Below are 11,426 nucleotides of genomic sequence, written 5' to 3' on the forward strand. Positions count from 1 at the left end.
GTAATCAATCAGTGCTAAGAGTAAACTGCTATAGTGTAGACGAGTTGTGAAATAAAGAGTTGTTGAATTAAATTAAACAGTGTTGATTTTATTTGTCAATCCAGAGATACGAACCTAACAAAGTAAACTAGCAAGAGTAAATTCGTAACAATTGGTGTCAGAAGTGGGATTGTCAAATAATCCAAATTCAAGATGGTTAAATTCGGAGAATTGAGAATTCAGCAATTAAAAAAAGAACTGGAGGAGCGTAATTTGCCGATAAGCGGGCAAAAGGCGGATCTGCAGGCACGATTACGTGAAGCAATGGAAGCGGATGGAATTAATGTGGACGAGTTCGAATTTAATGGGCCAGAAACTTCTACAAAGGTAGAAGAACAACGAACATCATCAAGTGCAGACATGAACATGCTGTTAGTGGCTTTTAAGCAAATAATAGCTGAAAATATATCACAAATAACAGAAAATGCAGTGCAAACAGAAAATCGTCTGGCACAGCAAATAGCCGAGAATGTAGTGCAAACAGAAAATCGTCTGGCACAGCAAATAACGCAAATAGCTGAAAATACATCACAGTTAGAGTCTCGCCTTACACAACAAATGACTGAAAATAATACGCAGTTAGAAAAGCGTTTGGCACAACAGATTACAGAAAATAATACACAAGTGCAAGAGAAATTTTCAAAATTTGAAGACGAATTAAGCACTTTAAAAAATGACGAAGAAAATTTAAAATCAGAAGTTCTTCAGTTAAGTAATCGTGTGCGAGAACTGCAACTACATGGCCCTGCACCATCAATAAATAATCAAAGATTGAAGGCACCCACATTCGATGGAAGTATTCCATTTCAAATTTTCAAACTTCAGTTTGAAAAGACAGCAATGGCCAATAACTGGAATGCAGCGGACAAAGTGGCGTCCTTGTTTGTATCATTGAAAGGGCCTGCGGCAGAAATCCTTCAGACTATTCCAGACTGTGAACGGGACAACTATGAGGCATTGATGAGTGCGATAGAAAGACGATATGGTAGTGAGCACCGGAAACAAATATACCAGATCGAACTGCAAAATAGGGGTCAGAAAATGAACGAGTCATTGCAAGAGTTCGCAACTGAAATAGAACGACTGGCTCATTTGGCAAATGCAGATGCACCTGTGGATTACATTGAGAGGGTAAAAATTCAATGTTTCATAAATGGAATTCGTGATGTGGACACCAAACGCGCCACATATGCATTGCCAAAAAGAACGTTTGCTGAAACGGTTTCGCACGCCCTCACACAGGAAACAGCTTCCCTACTAAGTAAACCAGCACACAAAGTACAAAGGGTTGAAATGGAACAACCGGCGCTGATGGAAGAAATATTGAAGACTCTGAAGACAATTGCTGCACCGCGAGTAAATACAACAGGAAGATGTTTCAACTGTGGAAAAGCGGGTCACTTTGCCCGAAATTGCAATATAAAAGTAAACCCATCAAAACGGAAACAACCAACAGATAACGAGGACGGAGCATCCACATCTCACAAGTCGTTAAACTAAAACGGACCCGGTCACAGGGGCGTGAGCTGGTTCCCACAACTATTTGCCCCACCATCTCGATATCACAAATAGGTCGCCATGACAACAATCTTACTATCAACGGTATCGTAAATGGACGACTGTCAACGCTTACTTTGGATACTGGTGCCACACATTCAATTATCCGACCGGATGTGGTAAGAGGAACAGTTGAACCATTAGTCGGTTGCAAGCTTCGAACGGCCACCGGAGAGGAAGCAGCTGTCGCGGGAAAAGTGTTTTGCGAAGTAATGATTGGTACCCTGGAAGTTAATCACACCTTCATCGTAGCAGAAATCACGGATGAAATTATAATGGGAGTAGATTTCATGATTGATCACGGGGTTACTCTGGATTTAAACAAGCAAATGCTGTTTTGCCAGAACATGGAGATGCCTATAAACACCGGATATGTGACCAACGTTGAAAGTAAGAGGGTGATTGTTGATGATAATCAGAGTATTCCACCAAAATCTGAGGCGATTGTATGGGCTAAAGTGAATGGAGGAGGTGGGACTGAAGAGTTGTGGATTGTGGAACCAACAAAAATAGATACACCCATATTGGTAGGAAGAACGCTTGTGAAAACTAGTGAAGACGCCACCATTCCGGTCAGAGTAGTGAATGAATTCAACACGCCTATAAGTCTGAAGAAAGGAGCCGTAATTGGACAGTGCCAGAATATAAGTGCAATAGCACGATGCGAACGGTCACAACAGAAACCTACTATTGAGCCACAGCAGATAAGTCCTACACTCCTAAATAATTTGCTGAACGAACTGCATGGAAATGAAAAATTAAAAGCAGAAAAACTATTAGAAAAATACGCATCCGTATTTGCGAACGAAGGAAACACAGGAAGAACCGGCATTGTCAAACATCGCATAAATACTGGAGACGCTAAACCAATCCGACAAGCTCCGCGTAGGGTTCCACTAGCAAAACGTGAGGATGCTAACAAAATTATTGAAGACATGCACAAAAACGGTGTAATCGAACCTTCAATAAGTCCATGGAGCTCACCTATCGTCTTAGTTAAAAAGAAAGATGGTAGCACCCGTTTCTGCGTAGATTATAGGAAGTTGAATGATGTCACAAAGAAAGACAGTTATCCTCTACCAAGAATCGACGATACATTAGACACCTTGTCTGGAGCGAAATGGTTTTCTACATTAGATCTACAAAGTGGATATTGGCAAGTCGAGATCGATGAATGTGACCGTGAAAAGACCGCTTTCAGTATGGGCGACGGGTTGTGGGAATTCTCTGTGATGCCATTTGGGTTATGTAATGCGCCTGCAACGTTCGAGCGACTGATGGAACATGTGTTAAAAGGACTCAACTGGAAGACATGTTTGGTGTATCTTGATGACATTATCATCATGGGAAAAAGTTTTGATGATCATCTGAAAAATCTAGAGGAAGTCTTTCAGCGAATAGCATCAGCCGGATTACGCTTGAATCCCAAAAAGTGTTCATTATGGAAGAAGCAGGTCACATATCTCGGACATAAAGTGTCAACTGAGGGAATTCACACCGAGGAAGGAAAAATAAAAGCAGTGAAAGATTGGCCTCGACCCACCAACATTCATGAACTCCGCAGCTTCCTCGGCTTATGCACGTATTATCGCCGTTTCGTACCTGGATTTGCGAACGTGGCTAGAAGTTTACATGATTTAACAAAGAAGAATCGCCCGTTTGTATGGCAGTTGGAACAAGAAAAAGCGTTTGAGCAGCTTAAAGAACTACTTTGTACGGCGCCGATGTTGGCTTATCCAATACCTGGAAAGAAATTCATCCTGGATACAGATGCGAGCGCTTATGGAATTGGAGGTGTCCTGTCTCAGCTCATCGACGGACAAGAAAGAGTAATTGGGTATTACAGCAGAGTGCTCGGGAAACCAGAGAAAAACTACTGTGTGACGCGAAAAGAACTACTAGCTGTGGTGGAATGTGTAAAACATTTCCACAAGTATTTGTATGGACAACGATTCTTGCTGAGGACTGATCATGCAGCATTAAAATGGTTATTACAGTTTAGGAATCCGGAAGGCCAAATTGCACGATGGATCGAAAGATTACAGAATTACGACTTCGAAACGGAACATCGAAAGGGGATTCACCACAAAAATGCGGATGCATTATCACGTCGCCCTTGCCCACTGGAATGTAAACATTGCTCCAAATCAGAAGGAAAAGAAGGTATAATCGACGTGCGATTACTGAATATAGAACCTGAAGATGATTGGACTCCTCACCGCATCAGAATCAATCAGCTGGAGGACCCTGATCTTGCAAAGCTGATAATAGCCAAAGAAAATGGGGTACGACCACCAAAGGAACAAATAAGTAGCGAGAGTCCAACGGCAAAAGCATATTGGGCCCAATGGAACAGCATAAACCTCGTTAATGGATACCTTCATCGTACCTGGGAAAGCGAAGATGGCAAACAGTCTCGTCTGCTGATCATAGTACCAAAGTCCATGATCCCGAAAGTATTGAAAGAATATCACAATGGACCTAGTGGAGGGCACCTTGGGATTACAAAAACTATAGAGAAGATTAAACAACGGTTCTACTGGATCGGTTGTCGAGATTCCATAGCAGAATGGATAAGTAATTGCGTAGAGTGCATGGCAGCTAAAGGTCCTAAAGCCAAAAGTCGCGGTAGGCTACAACAGTACAACGTGGGATCACCATTTGAACGAGTCGCAATGGATGTTGCAGGTCCGTTTCCAACCAGTACGGCCGGAAACAAATATCTACTGGTTGTCATGGACTATTTCAGTAAATGGCCAGAAGTATATGCCTTACCAAACCAGGAAGCGAAGACCGTAGCCGAAGCGTTTGTAGAAAATTGGATAACAAGGTTCGGAGTGCCCGTCGAATTACACTCAGATCAAGGCAGGAATTTCGAATCTTCCATTTTCCAAGAAGTCTGTACATTATTGGGCATCCACAAGACACGGACAACAGCGTTACACCCACAATCAGATGGGATGGTAGAGAGATTCAACCGAACGCTCGAAGAACATCTGCGGAAAATCGTTGATAAAGATCAACGGAATTGGGACAAGTGCATCCAGATGTTCCTGCTGGCGTATCGTTCAGCGAAGCACGAGACAACTGGTTACACGCCAGCAAAGATTATTTTCGGATCTGATCTGCGACTCCCTGCTGATCTTAAGTTTGGAACGAATCCTACAGCTGTAAGAAATGATGGAGATTATTGTTCTGCCTTAAAGGAAGAAATGAATGAATTGCATCTAATGGTAAGACAGCATACGCATCTGATGAGCAATAAGATGAAGGACCGGTTCGATCAAGCGGCAAATTCAAAAGGTTTTGAAGAAGGTGATCTGGTCCTGTTGTACAATCCACTTCGAAAGAAAGGCTTGTCCCCGAAACTGCAGACAGCCTGGGAAGGACCCTATATGGTGATGAAACGACTTAATGACGTGGTATACCGCATACAAAGAAATGGAAAAGCACGATGTAAAATGAAAGTAGTACATTTGGAGAGGCTCGCCCCATTTGGTTCAAGAGGATTTGTGCCTAATCGGGACGATTAGGCTTTAGTGGAGGGCAGTGTTACAAAAAGTAGTATTAAGTTTTATTTGTATTGCTATATGCATCCCTGATTATGAACAATAGCTGTAGGTATATGGAATAGCATTTGTCTTGTTGTAGACATCTGGCGCCACGGCTGTCTGCTTGTCTAGGTAAACAATTGCTGAGTCTGGCGCCGCACTGTCTGCTTGTCTAGTTAAACAATTGCTGAGTCTGGCGCCGCGACTGTCTGCTTGCGTCTGACGCCGTATAGCCGTATGTTCTGGTAATTTCCAGACGCGATATTCTAGAAGGACACGTCGGCATCAGCGAGAAGTGCGTGGCTATATAAGCCGTGGCAGCGCCAACGTAATCAATCAGTGCTAAGAGTAAACTGCTATAGTGTAGACGAGTTGTGAAATAAAGAGTTGTTGAATTAAATTAAACAGTGTTGATTTTATTTGTCAATCCAGAGATACGAACCTAACAAAGTAAACTAGCAAGAGTAAATTCGTAACAATATAAATAGCAAGATAAACGTCGCTATTTCTATGATGTTCTGGTTGTCAACAATTTAATGCAAAACGATCACACATTTCGATAATAAATGATGTTTGTATTATGAACTGAATCCGACAAATCATATAATGTGGAAACAGGTCTTTATGTATTGCCGCCTAATCGATTCAATTAAGCGCTTAATCAAGTAAAACAAATTATTTTCACAATTATCTCAATTATTCATTAACAAAGAAGTCGTGCATTTTAATTTTTGCTTACGAATTTGTTAATAATGGATAAAACAATGCTTAAAAAATTATTTTTAGCATATTGTGTGCATATTGAACACTTTGAGTCAGTACAATCTAACTATGATAGTGTATTAACACTATATAGGAGAAGAAAAAGGAGAAACTTGATGATTTTACAGCATTTAAAGAAAAAACAACTTTTGTGCTTTGAAATATTGCAGCAAACTGCATCTCAAAGAGCGTTATGGAAGTTGGTAAATCAAAAGACAAAATGATATACATATGTAGACAATGTACTCTTCAATTAGTCAGTCTTCATTAATACAGAAACGGCGATCTCAATTTTTGGGAAATAAATTGCAATCGTAATAATGATCAGTTTTTCAAGGAACACTTCCGAATGTCCCGAGCAAGTTTTGATGTACTATGTGGATTGGTTAACAAAATGAAAAGAGCAGATACGAATTGGCGTAAAGCGATAAAATTACAAAAACGGGTCGCAATTGCTTTATTTACCCTCGGTTCTTCCTTAAAATACAGAGAAATTTCTGAACTATTCGGTGTGGGAATCTCAACTGTATGCGAAATTGTATACGAGTTCTGCGAGGAAGTGTGGAAAACTATGTCAGCTTATATTAATAAATTACCTCCGAAAAAGGAAGAATTAGCTGGATATATTTCTGGATTTTGCAAACTTGGTCATCCTCAGTGCATGGGAGTAATTGGTTGGAAATATACAAATTTGCCGTATATCAATGTAATTTTGTTAAGAGGTTTTTAATGTTAATGTTATTCTAGATGGATACCATATAAAAGTGAGACCGAACGCAGCTGTCGCTAAGGAATACTTAAATAACAGAGGCTGGTACTCCATTATACTTCTAGCGTTGGTGGATTACAGGTTTGAGTATTTCATATTACTATATAAACAAATATATAAACAACCTCTAATTCTACAGATGTCGTTTCTTATATGTTAACATTGGTGCTCCAGGGCTGTGCAATTACTCACAAACATACAACGCATCGGCACTAAGAGTTCTCTTAAATAATAACGAGTTATTAACGGGATATAAAAAAGAAATAGATGGAGTGGAAATACCAGTTTATATTATAGGTGACTCATCGTTTGAGTTTTCCAAGTCTTTAATGACACCCTACCCAGTTAGCACTTCTTTAACCGAGAATAAAAAACAATTTAATAATAAGCTATTAACATGTAAAAAAGTTGTAGATAACGCTTTTTGGCATTTAAAAGCACGTTTTCGACGTTTAGGAATCGGGATAGATAATAGAAAAGGGAATGCTCCTCTTATTATTCGATCCACATGTATTTTATATAACTTTCTCAACGAAATAAATGATAATATCGACGAGAAATGGTTAGAAATGAATCAAGTGGATACAAATTGCCAGAATCCCACAAATACTGTCGTATATTGTGATGACGAACCCTTTGCGGAAGAGATAAGAGATACGTTGTGTCGTTTCAGTGAAAGATAAATAAATGTTATACTTTTCTTATATACCAATCGGAAAAAACTTAAAATTCTAGTAGACGAAAGTTGACATTTTTGTGGTGAGTATGAACATAAAAATTTCACCCAGTTCAATAGCTGGTTAAAACGTTTAAAATGATTGCTGGAGACATAATAATGGAAAACAGAATCATTAAGATTGTCATTAGAAAAAAAATATTTTCTTGGACAACAGAGTAAAAAAAAAATACCGCTTGACACCCAACCATTTTTGGCATGCTGTTAAAATAGTTTGTTGAGTTGAAATATACAATAATATACTTACATACATAAGTATATATTTTGATTTAAAAAAAACTGATTTCATTTTATATTCTAATATTGCTTTTTCGTATTTATTACAACCGATTATTAATTTATGTCACAAATTGGACAATTAAATAAATTTGTTATGTACATGCTTATTACAATATCTATATAGAGTGATCCATTTTGAGGTTCCCTATTTCTTTTTTTTAAGAAAAAATTTCTTTGACTTTTATATTTTGAAGATTATCTCTTTTAAATGTTGGCGGCTACGTCTCAGATCGTCCGTTGAGTCCAATTTCCGATGATTCGTTCAAATATTTCGAGTGGTAACTGGCGAATGATATATTTTAAACTTTCCGCATGAATGCTGAGTATTAAGATGGGTGATGGTGTTGCGAATAGTACGCGCAATAGACCGATTATATTGACCATAAGTTGAGCGGAGGGCTGGAAACAGATTCTTTACAGAACGTGAATTTTCGTAATAAAGTTTAACGATTTGTAAATGTTGTTTACTGAACAAAAATAACATTACAGCTTGACATGAACTGTGAAAAGAGGTTATTGAAGAAAATATCACCCGTTAATTACAAAAAACAATGTTTCACCTTTTTTTTGTGTCTCACAACATCGAAATTCACATGGTAGTCGGATCCAGAGAACTGCAACGAGTAATCAATTTTTGTTTATACTTACGTACTGATCTGTTACTCTGTCTGATTCTGTCAGTTCGGTTTATGTACACGAAGCGCACCGTTTGTCTTCAAATCAGCGATAGAGAACAACTTTGAATCACAAGCGATCAGCTTATACCTGATTTGTTTATGAACGTTCGCATCAGCAGAAAATACCCAAAAGTGATGCAAACTCATGCTTCAATGATTGAAATAATCGACAGCGTTCGGTTTGTATATCATCCCCTAAACACTGATTCAGTCGGTCGGCGATGGATTGCCGGCCGAGCTATTCAAACTCGGCGGCAAAGAACTGATAAGGAGCATGCCCGAGACATAAAAAGGGAGACCCCACAATCTGCGCCAACTAACATGGGATAAGCCTCACCAACATGACGTATACGGTTTTATCGAGCGTATTGTGTGAAAGATTAAAGCCCACCGTCAACAAACTGATTGGACCTTGTCAGTGTGGCTTTAGACCTGGAAAATCAACAACCGACCAGATATTCACCATGCGCCAATTCTTAGAATAGACCCGAGAAAGGAGAATCGATCTTCGTCGATTTCAAAGCTGCTTTCGACAGCACGAAAAGGAGCTGCCTTTATGCCGCGATGTCTGAATTTGGTATACCCGCAAAATTAATACGGCTATGCAAACTGACCCTCAGCAACACCAAAAGCTCCGCCAGGATCGGGAAGGACCTCTCCGAGCCGTTTGATACCATACGAGGTTTCAGACAAGGCGACTCCCTATCGTGCGACTTCTTCAATCTGCTGCTGGAGAAAATAATTCGAGCTGCAGAACTTAATCAAGCAGTTACAATCTTTTATAAGAGTGTACAGCTGCTGGCGTATGCCGATGATATTGATATCATCGGCCTCAACACCCGCGCCGTTAGTTCTGCTTTCTCCAGACTGAACAAGTAAGCATAGCAGATGGGTCTGGCAGTGAACGAGGGCAAGACGAAATATCTCCTGTCATCAAGCAAACAGTCGTCGCACTCGCTACTTGGCACTCACGTCACTGTTGACAGTCATAACTTTGAAGTCGTAGATAGTTTCGTATATTTGGGAACCTGTGTAAACACCACCAACAATGTCAGCCTGGAAATCCAATAGAGATAACTCTTGCCAAAAGGTGCTGCTTCGGACTGAGTAGGCAATTGAGGAGTAAAGTCCTCTCTCGACGGACAAAAACCAAACTATAAGTCACTCATAATTCCCGTCCTGCTATAGGCGAAGAGGCCTGGACGATGACAACAACTGATGAGTCGACGTTGCTAGTTTTCGAGAGAAAAGTTCTGCGAAAGATTTATGGTCCTTTGCGCGTTGTCCACGGCGAATATCGGATTCGATGTTTCGATGAGCTGTATGAGATATATGACGACATTGACATAGTTCAGCGAATTAAAAAACAGCGGCTACGCTGGTTAGGTCATGGTGTTCAAATGGACGAAAACACTCCAGCTCTGAAAGTATTCGACGCAGTACCCGCCGGGGGAAGCAGAGGAAGAGGAAGAACTCCACTCCGTTGGAAGGACCAAGTGGAGAAGGACTTGGCTTCGTTTGGAATATACAATTGGCACCACGTAGCAAAAAGAAGAAACGACTGGCGCGCTGTTGTTAACTCGGCTACAATCGCGTAAGCGGTGTCTACGCCAGTAAGGAAGAAGAAGAAGATTCGAAAAAATCGTTAATAAATTACAATCAAATTTCGAATCTTCGTGATTTATGTACATTGAAGGTCATTCAATTATAGTCCGTTTTATTGCTATTACTTTGTCAGCTAAAATTTTACTAAGAACATCATGAGATATTTGTATGTGGTTTAACCTCGTCCGAATAAATAGTCTCTAGTCTATATTTGAGACATTATGAAGTAAAATATCAATATGTGAAAAGTTACTGTTACTATTTACGACACAATCTCTAGTCTCAAATGTGTCACCTGAATTTCAGCAGGTCCCGAAACTAAAAAGAACTTTTGTTAGCCATTTTGAATATAATGACACAACACTTACTACTACTTATGAGTAAAAAGTGCTAAGACTTTTTAATTTAAATTTTGCGCAAAAAACTATTAATCTAAGTATTATTTTCTATTGTTACGAATTTACTCTTGCTAGTTTACTTTGTTAGGTTCGTATCTCTGGATTGACAAATAAAATCAACACTGTTTAATTTAATTCAACAACTCTTTATTTCACAACTCGTCTACACTATAGCAGTTTACTCTTAGCACTGATTGATTACGTTGGCGCTGCCACGGCTTATATAGCTACGCACTTCTCGCTGATGCCGACGTGTCCTTCTAGAATATCGCGTCTGGAAATTACCAGAACATACGGCTATAGCCACGCACTTCTCGCTGATGCCGACGTGTCCTTCTAGAATATCGCGTCTGGAAATTACCAGAACATACGGCTATACGGCGCCAGACGCAAGCAGACAGTCGCGGCGCCAGACTCAGCAATTGTTTAACTAGACGAGCAGACAGTGTGGCGCCAGATGTCTACAACAAGACAAATGCTATTCCATATACCTACAGCTATTGTTCATAATCAGGGATGCATATAGTAATACAAATACAACTTAATACTACTTTTTGTAACACTATGTTAGTATGACTGTCAGTGACGTCGGTGCCAAATATTATATGAAAACAATCATTCGTGTTTTGTATACGTTTCTGAAGTACAAAAAGTGCATTCGGCAATTTTTACGATGAATAAAATTATTCAAAAAAGAAGTTCAATTAAATTTTGTATGCAGAATCAAATTTGTGGTCCCGAAACGATCAGAATGTTGGAAAAGGTCTTGGGTGATAAATTTTTGTAGCGAACAAATATTTTTGATTGGTACAACTATTCGCTATCAACATCAACTGATGATCGACACGTCAATAAAATAAAGGAATTGGTCCTTGAAGATCAAGACTTCGGAAGAATCAGTAAAAACCATTTTGAAAATTTATTTGGGCGTAAGCAAAGTGAAAGCACGATAAGTTCCAAAATCACTATTTTTTTTTTTAAACCTCTGTGAAATAATATTTACATATTAGTGGCCGAATAATTCGAATTAATCTGCCGAATATCGTGGCAAAG

At 39.4% G+C, this 11,426-nt stretch overlaps 2 protein-coding genes across 5 annotated transcripts in view; both read left to right on the plus strand.

The window, feature by feature from the left end:
* The window catches only part of LOC125778504 (uncharacterized), a 90,415-nt gene extending 88,837 nt beyond the window's left edge, over positions 1 to 1,578 (plus strand). Inside the window, exon 2 of the mRNA XM_049456682.1 lies at positions 367 to 1,578. Within this exon, the coding sequence (XP_049312639.1) occupies positions 367 to 1,539 (1,173 nt within the window). The 3' untranslated portion in view covers positions 1,540 to 1,578. The remainder of the gene's footprint in view (positions 1 to 366) is intronic.
* Positions 1,579 to 5,723: 4,145 nt separating this feature from the next.
* LOC105233337 (uncharacterized) lies at positions 5,724 to 7,808 on the plus strand. 4 transcript variants are annotated; one of them, XM_029553433.2, is made up of 5 exons: positions 5,724 to 5,812; positions 5,934 to 6,112; positions 6,186 to 6,583; positions 6,657 to 6,759; positions 6,818 to 7,808. In XM_029553433.2, the coding sequence occupies exons 3-5, from the start codon at positions 6,259 to 6,261 to the stop codon at positions 7,359 to 7,361; spliced, it is 972 nt and encodes a 323-aa protein (XP_029409293.2). In that variant the 5' UTR covers positions 5,724 to 5,812; positions 5,934 to 6,112; positions 6,186 to 6,258; the 3' UTR covers positions 7,362 to 7,808. The 4 variants fall into 4 exon arrangements, with proteins under 4 accessions (XP_029409293.2, XP_011213699.1, XP_049312641.1 ...); XM_011215397.4 differs by having other exon boundaries at positions 5,730 to 6,112; positions 6,167 to 6,583; XM_049456684.1 differs by having other exon boundaries at positions 5,730 to 6,112; positions 6,171 to 6,583.
* Positions 7,809 to 11,426: the final 3,618 nt, after the last annotated feature.

This window comes from Bactrocera dorsalis, chromosome 4 (genome assembly GCF_023373825.1).
Source record: "Bactrocera dorsalis isolate Fly_Bdor chromosome 4, ASM2337382v1, whole genome shotgun sequence".
NCBI lineage: Eukaryota > Metazoa > Arthropoda > Insecta > Diptera > Tephritidae > Bactrocera > Bactrocera dorsalis.